The following is an 11617-nucleotide window of genomic DNA, read 5'->3' as shown; positions in this document are numbered from 1 at the left end:
TGGTGAGTACCCCCTAGTCCAGGACACCGTCATATATATAGAGAACTCATTGGTCCCGGTTCATGGCTGAAACCGGGACTAAAGGCCCCCTTCTGTCCTGGTTCCAGCCACGAACCGGGACCAATGGCTGTGGGCCAGGAGCGAGGACCATTGGTCCCGGTTCGTGCCTGGAACCGGGACAAATGGGTCCAGAGGAACCCTGGGCGCACGAGCCGGGATGTATGCCCCAATGGGTCCCGGTTCATGACTGAACCGGGACTAATAGGCTGGCCAGGCCCCAAAAGCCCTGTTTTTTCTACAAGTGAGGGGGACCTTTAGTCTCCACCCTTTAGTGCCGGTTACAGAACCGGCACTAAAGGGCCTTACGAACCGGTTCTATAGCCCGGTTCTGCACTAGTGTTGGTCCGCCCGTTCCAAAGAGAAGAACATAACGCTCCTCAAACCAACCACCACCGGTACATAGACAGAGAGAGAGAGGGGGGCACGAGGATGGGGAGATAAAGGAGAAATCATGGAGGCGATTTGCTGTGGAGACTCCCGGTTTCTTGGAGGAAAACACCATATTGATGTATAGCTACCAAGATTTTCTACTATATACTACGCGTACATACTCCTTGTATAATAGATAATTGCGTGTGAAAAATACGTGTTCCCACTCCTCGTATACTATGCGTACATACTCTTCCTACAACATACGAAACTCACGCCGATGTAACTACATCCGGTAGTGTGGAGAACATGTCTCATATCGAAATGATTTGATCCTCCTGAGATTATGTATTCTCGCTCACCCTCATACACTCCCTCCGTCCCATTTTTGCAAGTATAGTACAGAGAAAAATTATCAAGGGTAAAATGCCGGTTGCTGATTTGGTTTAACTGAAAGAGAAGGTTGTAGAAGTTTCTAGGCTGTGGACACCACCGACCAATGGTTATGTTGCTCTGTCAGTGGATGGATCATATTATGAGGAATCCGGCACGGCAGCGGCAGGAATGATTCTCCGACGACATGATGGTTCAGTTACTTTTGCAGCATATCGGTTTATTTCGACGACGAGGCGCCTACGGTGACTTTGTAAATCTGAAGATGATATGCCGGCTCAGTTTTTTAAAGGTGCTTATAGAGATATGGTGTGCGTGTGTGCGTTCATAGGGGTGAGTGTATACACGTATGTATGAGCATTTGCGTCTGTACAGTGTTAAAAAATATCTGAAATTCTGATAGACGGGAGGGACCGAAGGGAAGTTGTCATTAGCTCTCCGTTATTAATAATTCTTATTGTAGGTTAGCCATGAACGCCCAAGTCCAACACCGAGCTGGAATTGAGCTAGGCTACGCGCACCCGTCCAACAGGCGAATCCAGCTGAGGATACGCGGGAACCCGAAGACAAGTGTCCTTCTTCTTGTCCCATGTGCATGCGCACCATGGCATGGCACAATGTATTGTGCCAAGGATGATGAGAAGAGCCGAGCTGACCCCGCAATCTTTTCTCGTATCGGTCGTACGAGATTGAGCTGGTGGAGCCAGCGATCCGGTCCACCGCCGCTGTCCCGGTCACGCTGTGCACAATGTTCCGTTCCACCGTTGTATTGTATTGACCAGACTAGCAGCTTAGAGCAACTCCAATGAGGCAACCCATTTCGTCAGTCCGCATTCATTTGGGTCGGCGCGGATAAAAGTGGAGGCCCAACGCGCCGACCGAAACTTAAATCGTGTTCGCCTGGTGTCCGCGCCGACCCATTTCCGGCCCAAAATTGCGCCTGAAATGCGTCGGCGCGGACGCGAAGCGGACGCGCCGCGCGTCTCCTCGCCGTCCGCCGCGTACCCACCTGGCGGCCACCCAACCGCCACCGGTCGTCTTATTTATGACGACCACCGATAGCGGGCCCACGCGTCAGCCAGTGGAAGCGTCCTTTTTTAACCACGCGTGCGGCGGGGTCGGCCTCATCCACTTCTCCCGTCCACATCTGGCCCCCCACCACTCCCTTTGCTTCCTCGCCGGCGACCGCAAACCCTAGCCATGGGCCTCTTCGGCAGCGGCAATGGCAAGGGCAAGGGCAAGGGCACCCCCGGCGCCTCGTCCTCCCGTGCTCCCCTTCCCCCTCCTCCTCCGGCGGCGACGCGTTTCCGCCCTGGTCGCCGGCGCCTGCACATCCCGGTGCACCAAGCGCGGTGGCACTGGGAGTACAGGCAGCCATTGCCGTACCCCGATGTCACGCTGCCGCACCGCTGGCATCTGGATCCGCAACGGATCCCGGTGCCAGGGGTTCCTCGTACCCAACGGGCGCACGACGACGAGGTGCGCAGGCGCCGCGCGCAGCTCACGCCGGAGCAGCGTCGGCTGCCAGAGTACGCCGCCGACTCCCCCAACTGGGAGGCGTGGTTCGCCCTGGAACACGAGGAGCAACGGCGCTCGGGTGTCGACGCCGTCCCGCCGCCGTTCCCACCGCCACCCCTGCAGGTAGAGCCGGAGGACATGGAGGCGGAGGCGGAGTACCAAGCCGCCCTCGATGAGGCCCTGCAGCACGCGCTGGAGGCTAGCCGCCTCGAGGAGGACGCGCACTGGGATGGGCTGGAGTAAGCCCTTGCCCTGTCGGCAGCGGGGGACTCTGTCCGCACCCCGCTCTTCGTGCCGCCACCGCCACCGTCGCCACCCGTCCAGCCCAAGCCGGAGCCGGAGCCGACGCGTAAGCGCTCCCCGCCTCCACCCACTTGGCCGGAGGAGGCCTACTCGTGGACGGGCCAGTACCGCGAGTGGGTGAGCGCGCCTCCCGTCCACTTCGCCTCGACGCCGGAGGAGGAGGCGGCCCACCTCGAGCGATGGAAGGAGCACTGGCTCCGCCAGGAGCAGGCCGACGGCGAGGAGCAGATGCGCTACGACGCCATGCTCCAACGCGACGCGGAGGCGCTCCGGCTCGAGGAGGAGGAGGAGGAGCGTGCGCGGCTTGCCGCAATGCCGCCGCCCTAGCAGACGCCGGAGGAGGCTGCCCTGGCAGCGTACCAGGCGGCGTTCAGGTGGGCTGGCCCTGCTCCGGTCTTCATCGACCTCACCGACGACGGCGGCGTCGACGGCAAGGGCAAGAGCAAGGCCGACGAGGTCTAGGGCGGCAGCAGGCGGGCACAGACTTTTTTCAATATTTTATTTAATGTTTATTAGATTTAGGTGGACTTTGGCCGGCGTTTGACCGGCCACCTTATGTTTAATTATGTTTATTTCGTGTAACTTATTATTATTTTTTCCATGGCGGCATATTTGGGTCGGCCTCCCCGTTGGGCGGTCAAGCCGATCCATTTTAAAATGCGGACGTGCGCGTCCGCCTGGCCGACCCAAACGGACAAAAAACGGACAAAGCGCACGTCCGTTTGGGTCGCCCCGTTGGAGTTGCTCTTACCTACCTACGTACGTACGTCGCCGCATGCCGCAGTAGTTACGTGGTCGTACCGGTAGTTTTCTCTGGATAAACTATGGCGAATCTGAGGACGTGTGGCGATCTATGGAGCACATCAACCGTGGCTGGTTTGGAAGAAAGACTTGGTAGGACAAAAAAACGGGGACATACCGTACGTACGTGCGCGGTCCTGCTCAGCGGCAGAGATAAGATGGGTCGCCTCCTCCTCCGTTTCCGTTTCAGAGCAGAGATAAGATGGGTCCGTCCGTCGATCCGTCATGATGGTCAAGATCGCGATTCTCTTGGGCGCATCCATCCATCCATCGGAGCGCGATAGCTGCCGGCTAGCCGTGGATCGATCGGCATGGCTGGGTTTCGCGGTGGATCACGTCTGCGGGCTGGTTTCAATGCGCCCCGCCGTCCGAGGCTGGTGCGTGCGTATCTTCCGTTGCTTCCTTTGCTTGGCTTGGGTTTGGTCCGTCAAATCAAATCAGGATAGGTGTCCTTTAAAAAAAATCAGGATAGGGTAGGAAGAGATGGCCCAAGAGAAGCAGGCCAACCCTGAAGAGGGAAGGGTCGGATTAGATTAGAAAGATGACCAACCCTGCTGCACGGATGCATCCGACCCTGCTCGTTGATAGTCCTTTTGCAATGCGTTCAAGGAAGAAGAATCATCCGTTTTATATCAACAGAGAGAGGTCCACTGAAGAAGGAACAAGTCAGCACGTCGAATTGCTCGCCCGCCTTCTACCACCACCGTTGATCGTAGAGAGAGAGCGCGCGCGCGCGCGTACGAGTGTGAAGCGCATGGTTTCCCACGCCGGGCTTTTTTTTATCTCTCCTCGTCGGGAGGAGGACTCGAGCCGGAAGAAACGGGCGACTCGTCGGAGACACACGCATCGGCCGGCGGAGGCAAAAGGAGGAAAAGGGGTTGATTTGCTTGGCGCGGGCGTGACGTCAGCGTATCCCGCCTCGGGATTCTGGTGGGTCCCGTCCACGAGGGCGCACGCAACGGAACGGTGGTGCACGTACTACGTACGGACCGCTTTCTTCCCTTGGGGGCCTCCCGTTTACGGCTTCGCTGTCTCTTCCTCGCCGGTCATCATGGGAAAAAAGAATATCAGTGTTTCTTTTCAAGATCGCTATATATTAGGGTAACTCCAACCGGCCAACACAAACGCAAGTGGACACGGAGGTCCGACGTAAGTTCCTGCTGGCTCCTCGGAGCGGTGAGGTTACGATTTTCTCGTCGTTTGTACGCAACGGTGGTATTCGATGTCAGATTTTTTTAGATTGATTCGCACATTCAACAGCTCCGGAGCGCTGGACCTTGGGACCATCGACAACGTTAGGTTGGCTTCGGCATGCGAGTGGTGACAACCACACGTCGTCGGCTCGTTTTGACGATGCCAGTGGTCGCTGGGTGGTCCATGGACCTCAATGCAATTTTTGTTATGTTTTGAGATAGTCTCTACTCCTTGTGAATCTTTATAATATGTCCGATCCTTTTCGCAAAAAATGATTTTATGGACCCTGATGTAATTTTTTTTTAATGTTAGAGATGCTTTTTCGTGAACTTCTATAGTACTCCCTCCGTTCCAAATTACTCGTCACAAAAATGGATGTACCTAGAACTAAAATACATCTAGATACATCCATACCTGCGACAAGTAATTCGGAACGGAGGGAGTAGTATATATAGATCTTGTTTCAAAAAGAAGAGATACATTGGGACTACGGTGGACTTCTCATCAGAAAAACAAAAATAGGATTTGAGCTTGTATTCATATAGAATGAAGGGCACATTGAATGGATAAATGTGTTTTTGACTCTTTGCCCCCCCCCCCCCCCCCCGCGCTTCGCTCAAAAGACAAAGAAAATCTTCTAGGATTTCGAAGTAAGTGTCGTTGTCCGCTGTCGGTCCGCCTCGCCTTCGGGTGCCTTGAGACGCCGACGAGGTGGGGGTATCCTCCATTTGGATTTGGCCGTGTTTGGGGTCACCCTAGCTTTGGCTTAGGTTCAGTCTAGTTATCTGGCTAGTGGGTGGCGAGATAGGTGGAGGACACCTGGAGCTTCGGCTAGAGTTAGATGGCATCATTCTTGTCTACGTTAGGTGGACTTGAACAATGTCACTCGAAAAAGTGGATGGCGATGGTTCATGTTTTGGTCTTATGGCATATTCCGTTAGGCGATGCGCGACTAATTTTGGTTTTGTCAAGCATCCAGGTTCATGTTGTCCAACCTCCTTCCCGACTGTCTTCTCCGAGATGACGACGACGCTCATTTCAATGTTGTTTTCATCTTCTCCAGGACGGCGATGATCCTCACTTCGTTGTTGTCGTCTTCTTCTAAGGCACGACAATCTGATCCTCAATTATTTGTCATAGCCTTCTTCTTCGGTACTGCCATATAATCCTTAGCTTGTTGTTGTCGACTTCTTTTGACTTCAACCGATGACATAGTGGTAGTTGTATAACAACGGTGCCCGCAGTCTGATTCCCAGATCTAGAGGTTACACGACACGATGCGCTTGATGCAGAGGCCGGGGGTTTAAACCTACTTTTCCAAAAAACAACAACACGACGTCGGTGAGTACAGGAGGAAGATGGCATCGATATCCAATTCTGTGTTTTATTTTTTGCTTGTATAAGGATGGTCTTGTAAAGGTTTAACAATTTTTATCTATGACCTTGATCTTCTCGAAAAAAGGAGGCATAACAATGGATGCCATAGAAATTTGATGATCCAATCCCACAATCTACAGAGCTTTTATTTTGTAAAAGAAAAACTATGGGTTATAACCATCCATCATTCATACAAATTTCTTTCACTCCGAAGAGGGCATGCTTGATCGATCGATGCTCGCCATCTTTGTGTTAGAGATTCGATTACAAACACTAGGATAACAACCACAATTTACAATGAAATTCATGGTTTCAAATATCTTAGCTTAGCATGGAATATGACACTTTTTTTTATAACTCGGTTGCCTTTTAACATGGCTAAGAGCATCTCTAGCAGACCTCTTAAGTGCGGTCAAACCCGTAAAAGATCATGCATTTAAAGTTTCGGTCAAAAAAAAACAGCCCCTAGCAGATCCCGTAAAGTTCGATCGACCCTTAAATTTTTTAAGGGGCACGGAAAATCCATCCGCGAGAACTGCCTATGTCGGAAGAAGCTGTGGAACTGGCCGGAATCTACTCGGAACTCACCGGAATCTGTCGCTGCACGTCGGAAGAAGCCGCGGCACGCCGGAATTTGCCGCCGCAGGTCCGAATTGCGGCCGGGTCGACCTCCACTGCTGAGGCGAGGCCGTCCACGGGTAGGGCGGAGCAGGACACCGGTGGCCCGAATGAGGGCGGGGCGGCGCTGAAGAAGGGTGGGGGGAGGAGGCGAGTCGCACGCAATGGGGGGAGCTCGCGCGGCCACGCCAGAGGGCGTCGGGGAGCTCATGCGGCCACGCTGGGGAGCACGCACGCGGCGGCGGACGGTGCCGGGCTCAATCGGGGACGGGAAGGCACGCCAAGGAGCGCGTGGTCGAGGCGGGCGGCGCCGGGGCAAGGCGGGCTGCGTCGGGGCGAGCCGGGGTGCTAGGGCGAGGCACGCCGTGGCCGGAGACGGGCTCTGCCGGGAGGGAGGAAGAAGGGAAAAAAGAAAAAAAAATGGCCTAGAGTGCGATACAATTTTATTTACAGGTCTGCTCTGTCCCGGGCAATTATGCACCGTAAAAATGTTTACAGTGCCCCTTATACGTGTTTTTAAGGATCAACTTTTAAGGGGTCTGCCAGATACGCTCTATAAGGTGAAGCCGCAGCAGGCGGTAAAAAACAACACTCCCGGTCATTTGCTCCGCACGAATCTCGGAGCAAGCAGAGCCACCGATCCGCGACGCACTGGCCACGGCACCGATAAAATGCCAGGGGAGCCGAGGGAAAGCCACCGGGTAGCGCCTGTCCGCCCGGTTCCAAAGCCAAGAACAGAACTCCACCACCACCGGGGAGAGAGAGAGAGGCCACGAGGAGGAGGAGGAGGAGGAGGAGGAGATAAAGGGGAAATCATGGAGGCGATTTGCTGTGGAGATTCGGGTGCGTGATCTGGTCGGATCCCGCTTTCCCGGGAAGAGCAGAGGAGAACGGCCGTGGCGGTGGTGCCGGTGATGTGGTGGGTGCTGCCATGCCATCCCATGCTAGTGTGAATCAATGATGCCCGCCCCCGCCTATATCCTCCCCGTAGCCCCCCCTCCCTGCCCCGAGTTGCCGCATTAGCCACCAAAGCAGCACTCCCCCGTCTCACCTCCCACCTCTCCAATCCAAGCCTCCCTCCGGCGGTGGCGACGACGCAGAGACCGGCGAGATCCTACTCTGTCTCTGTCTGAGCGGGAGCAGAGGAAGAAAGATTGGGAGGTGCTCCGTGCGGATTGGCTCGGTCCCTCTGGTTCTTGCTCCGCCCGCCCGCGCGCCATGACGGTGGTCGACGCCGAGGCCCGGTTCCACGTGCTGGCGGTGGACGACAGCGTCATCGACCGGAAGCTCATCGAGATGCTGCTCAGGACCTCCTCCTACCAAGGTGCCCAACCAACCTCGCCCAGATTGCTCTCCCCTCCGTTGAAATTTGCCTCTTCTTTTCTCCGCTGTTCGTTCCCAAATCTCACGGCCGGATTCTGTTCTTGGGAGCCGGCGCGTGCAGTCACCACGGTGGACTCCGGGAGCAAGGCGCTGGAGGTCCTGGGATTGAGGGACGAGGGCGACGACTCCTCATCCTCATCCCCAACCTCCTCCTCCGCCCCTGCCCACCACCAGGTACTAGTACGACTAGCAATCAGTTGACTCCGTTCATCTTTCTTGCGTTTGGATTGTTATTTTAAGAGAATTTGATGGATGATTCCCCGTTCTTGCGCCATGGAATGAGATCTGAACAAGCCATGTGCTCCTCTCAACTTTTTGTCGCAGGAGGTGGGCGTGAATTTGATCATCACTGACTACTGCATGCCCGGCATGACAGGATACGATCTGCTGAGGAGGGTCAAGGTAAAAGAATTCGCAGAGCCCTTTTTAATCCCAGCATTCATTCATCCATCCATTCATTCCCACATCTCGGTCTCAAAAAGTTTCTGCTTAATTCTTGGTGTGCAGGGGTCATCTTCATTGAAGGACATTCCAGTGGTGATCATGTCGTCTGAGAATGTGCCTGCCAGGATCAGCAGGTCAGCCAGCACCATAACCTCCCTCCCTCACCCCCTCCCTACATGAATGCTCTGCTCCGCCCCTACTTTTTACCATGGTTGATCTAGTACTAGTAGGTCATGGAATCGGCGTGTTGTAGTAGTAAATGGGAGTGATTTGGTTTTCAATGTTTGGGTGTCTGCCTGCGTCTGGTTTTAACAGTGCAGTACATGGTCCTTTTATGTACTGTATGATGAGATGGGCGTAGGGGGAAGGAGCTGTGGTGGGGAGCAGAAGGAATATCTTGCCATCATAGAGTAGCAGTTCTTGCTTAAAGGAGTAGTTGAATGGCCAGTGGATATCAATTAATATGGAGGTGCAAGGAGGCCTCTTCAGATTTTGGGATTGGTTTTCTTTTTAAACAGCATCAAAGATTTGCAACTTTTCCTTCCACCCTCAATTTGCAACTTTGGGAGTAGGAGTGAAAAGGCTAGCCACCAGCTCATTCATTCATTCATTCATCCAGAAATAGGCTGTCTAGCAGTTTGGCACTGCTACTAGCTCTAAAACTTCTTCCGGAAGAAGACATTTTCTAGAAAAAAAATTGATTCAAACCGTAGAAAATGTGTTTTTCAACGCTCTCATTTCCTGCAATACTACCTAATAAAAGTTTCCGCAAACCTCCAAATAGTTGCTGAAATAACGTGGTCATAGAATCCAAGCACGAAAGATTTGGCCCCTCGCATGTGAACAATAGCATTGGCGATACGATATGACAAGTGGAGAAAAAGCGGAGGAATTCGCCCCCGCAACAGTCGCGTTGATGTTGTCGCAACGGGGCGGCCATGAATGCCGGGTGTTTTCATGCGTAGATTGCATATCCCGGTGACAACGACCCAAAGCATTTTAAGAGAAAACATGTTGCTGTCATCATCAGTGCCCGCCTTGTGGTGGTGGTGGTGGGTGGTCAAGATCTCACACAATCTTTTCATGCTCGACCCAAAGATTTGTTGTGAAAAAGAAATGTTGTTCTGAAAATTTCTGTGGCCACTTGGCTGCTGCTGCTAGTGGTCAAGAGGGGAAAAAAAGGAACACTTGGGTGGCAGAACAAAAGGGGTGGCATTAAAGAAGGTCATTGGGCGTGGGCCTGGAAACCCTAAAGACCGTATCTTTTGCTTGTCCGGGCAAAGATCTCTGACATGTACCGCTCGTGTGTCCTTCCCTTTGAGTGATGTGATCGCATACGGAGCAGGAAAAGAATAGTCGCTGTCATGCGTTGGAAGCAATGTTTCGTTTTATTCCGTGTACAGTTCATGCAGTAAATCTTGTTTGTTGGTGTGCTGAAGAATGAATGCATTTTTCAGGTGCTTGGAGGACGGCGCGGAGGAGTTCTTCCTCAAGCCCGTGAAGCTGGCTGACATGAAGAAGCTCAAGTCCCACCTGGTCCGGCGGAAGCAGCCCCAGCTCCAGCCGCCGCAGCCACAAGAGAAGCCACAGCAGCAGCAGAAGGCAGAGCTAGCGCCAACAGAGCTGGTGGAGGAAGTGGCAGCGGAAGTGACGGCCACCGGAATCACGAGTGACTGCGGCGGCGGCAGCAGGAAGAGGAAGGCGGCGATGATGGAGCAGGACGGGACGACGAACGCGAGCCTCTCCGGGGGCAGCGGCGGCCTGGCGGTGGAGACCTGAATCCTCAAGAAAACTGAACACACGGCCCCAACACCAGAGGTCGTCCGTCTGCAATTTTTTGGGGTTTACTTGCTCTCGTATGGAAGAATCATCATCGTCATGGCTAATTGTAGCTCCTGGTCCTGGGTGTGGGTGGGCGAGTAAAATATTTACTTAGTTCTAAGTGAAGAACTAGAGAAAAAGGTCATTAATTACATACTACCTTCACACTAGAAGCTGAATTTTGGTGTGCTCAGGAAGGAAGGAGCAGGGGAGGGGAGTGGGGGTGAAAAGTGAAACCAAGTTGTAGATAATGCTGCCGGCCGCCGCGGCGCCCGCCCTGGATGATGATGATGATTCCAAGACTAATTTTATGGCTTATTTATTCTGACCACTGTTCTCTACTTGCGCTACTGAAACTCGGTGATGGACCAAGGAAAAACTGATCGAAATGTTACGCTGACAGGCCAATTGGTCAGCTAAAGCTCTCCCCTAAGAGCATGGTTAATATTATAGCCAGCTGCTGGCTATATGCTAGTGTCATGTCATCTACAGCCCATCTTATAGTCAATATGTACAATAGTAGATAAAAAAGCATACTACTTTTTTTATTATGTGGCCCACCTTTTATTCTCGCAAAGTGCCTAGGAGCACGTGCTGGAGCTGGCTCTTCACGAAGAGCCCGTTTACCTTCTTTTTTCTCGAATTAAACTGAAATATACTAGTTTATTCTTTATAGCCCGCTGACTCAGCTTTATTGTACTTGCTTTAAGCTGTACTAGCTTACGCAATACTACAAGTTGTAGTAAAAAATTGGAGTACTTCGAATTTTAAGGTGTCGCACGTACGGCGTGTGCTGGCGCTGCGTTGTTGCTGGGCGTCGCGGCGGGTGGGTGGCGGCACGTTGCATTATGCTATTTGAGGCATGGAAGGAAGCAACTTGGGCAGGGCAGCGAGCGGTGGTTGGAGGTTGGGGCAGGCAGGCAGGATCGCCCGGGATCGGCATCCACATGGCTGTAATATTGTCTCCAGATCTTCATCCGATCGCCTCCAGCGATAGAAAAAGGTGCCGTCGCCAGCGCACGCACACGCCTCCTCGCCTAGCCTCCTCCCTCCCGATGCCCTCTGGCAACTTGCCTTGCCTCCAACGAGGAAGGCGTCGTGGAGTTAAAATACAGCCTCGCAAATTCGCTTTGCATCCTTGTACACGCATTGACGTAAAATGTAACTTTTGTGCGCTGCGATTTGACAACTTAGAGCATCTACAACCATGGACACCAAATTCGACTCCTCAAAACGCCCGCTAGTAGTGACCGGTCACGCCTCATGCTTTCTCCTATTCTCCTATGCATCTGAGTACATCATATTTCATCCGTTAGATCCATACAAAGCAAGAAAT

General features: G+C 53.2%; 1 protein-coding gene across 1 annotated transcript; it reads left to right on the top strand.

Moving 5' to 3' along the window:
- Positions 1 to 7123: 7123 nt before the first annotated feature.
- Positions 7124 to 10606, top strand: LOC109779196 (two-component response regulator ORR4). The gene is made up of 5 exons (XM_020337804.4): positions 7124 to 7957; positions 8078 to 8190; positions 8341 to 8418; positions 8524 to 8594; positions 9918 to 10606. The coding sequence occupies exons 1-5, from the start codon at positions 7852 to 7854 to the stop codon at positions 10237 to 10239; spliced, it is 690 nt and encodes a 229-aa protein (XP_020193393.1). The 5' UTR covers positions 7124 to 7851; the 3' UTR covers positions 10240 to 10606.
- The last annotated feature ends 1011 nt before the right edge of the window (positions 10607 to 11617 follow it).

Source organism: Aegilops tauschii, chromosome 3, assembly GCF_002575655.3.
Source record: "Aegilops tauschii subsp. strangulata cultivar AL8/78 chromosome 3, Aet v6.0, whole genome shotgun sequence".
Classification (NCBI taxonomy): Eukaryota; Viridiplantae; Streptophyta; class Magnoliopsida; order Poales; family Poaceae; genus Aegilops; species Aegilops tauschii.
This window is presented reverse-complemented; position numbering and strand designations above follow the sequence as displayed.

Coding starts and splice junctions, on each gene's coding strand:
- LOC109779196 (XM_020337804.4), top strand. CDS start 7,852: ATGACGGTGGTCGACGCCGAGGCCCGGTTCCACGTGCTGGCGGTGGAC. Junction 7,958..8,077: donor CAGGACCTCCTCCTACCAAG/GTGCCCAACCAA, acceptor CGGCGCGTGCAG/TCACCACGGTGGACTCCGGG. Junction 8,419..8,523: donor ATCTGCTGAGGAGGGTCAAG/GTAAAAGAATTC, acceptor CTTGGTGTGCAG/GGGTCATCTTCATTGAAGGA.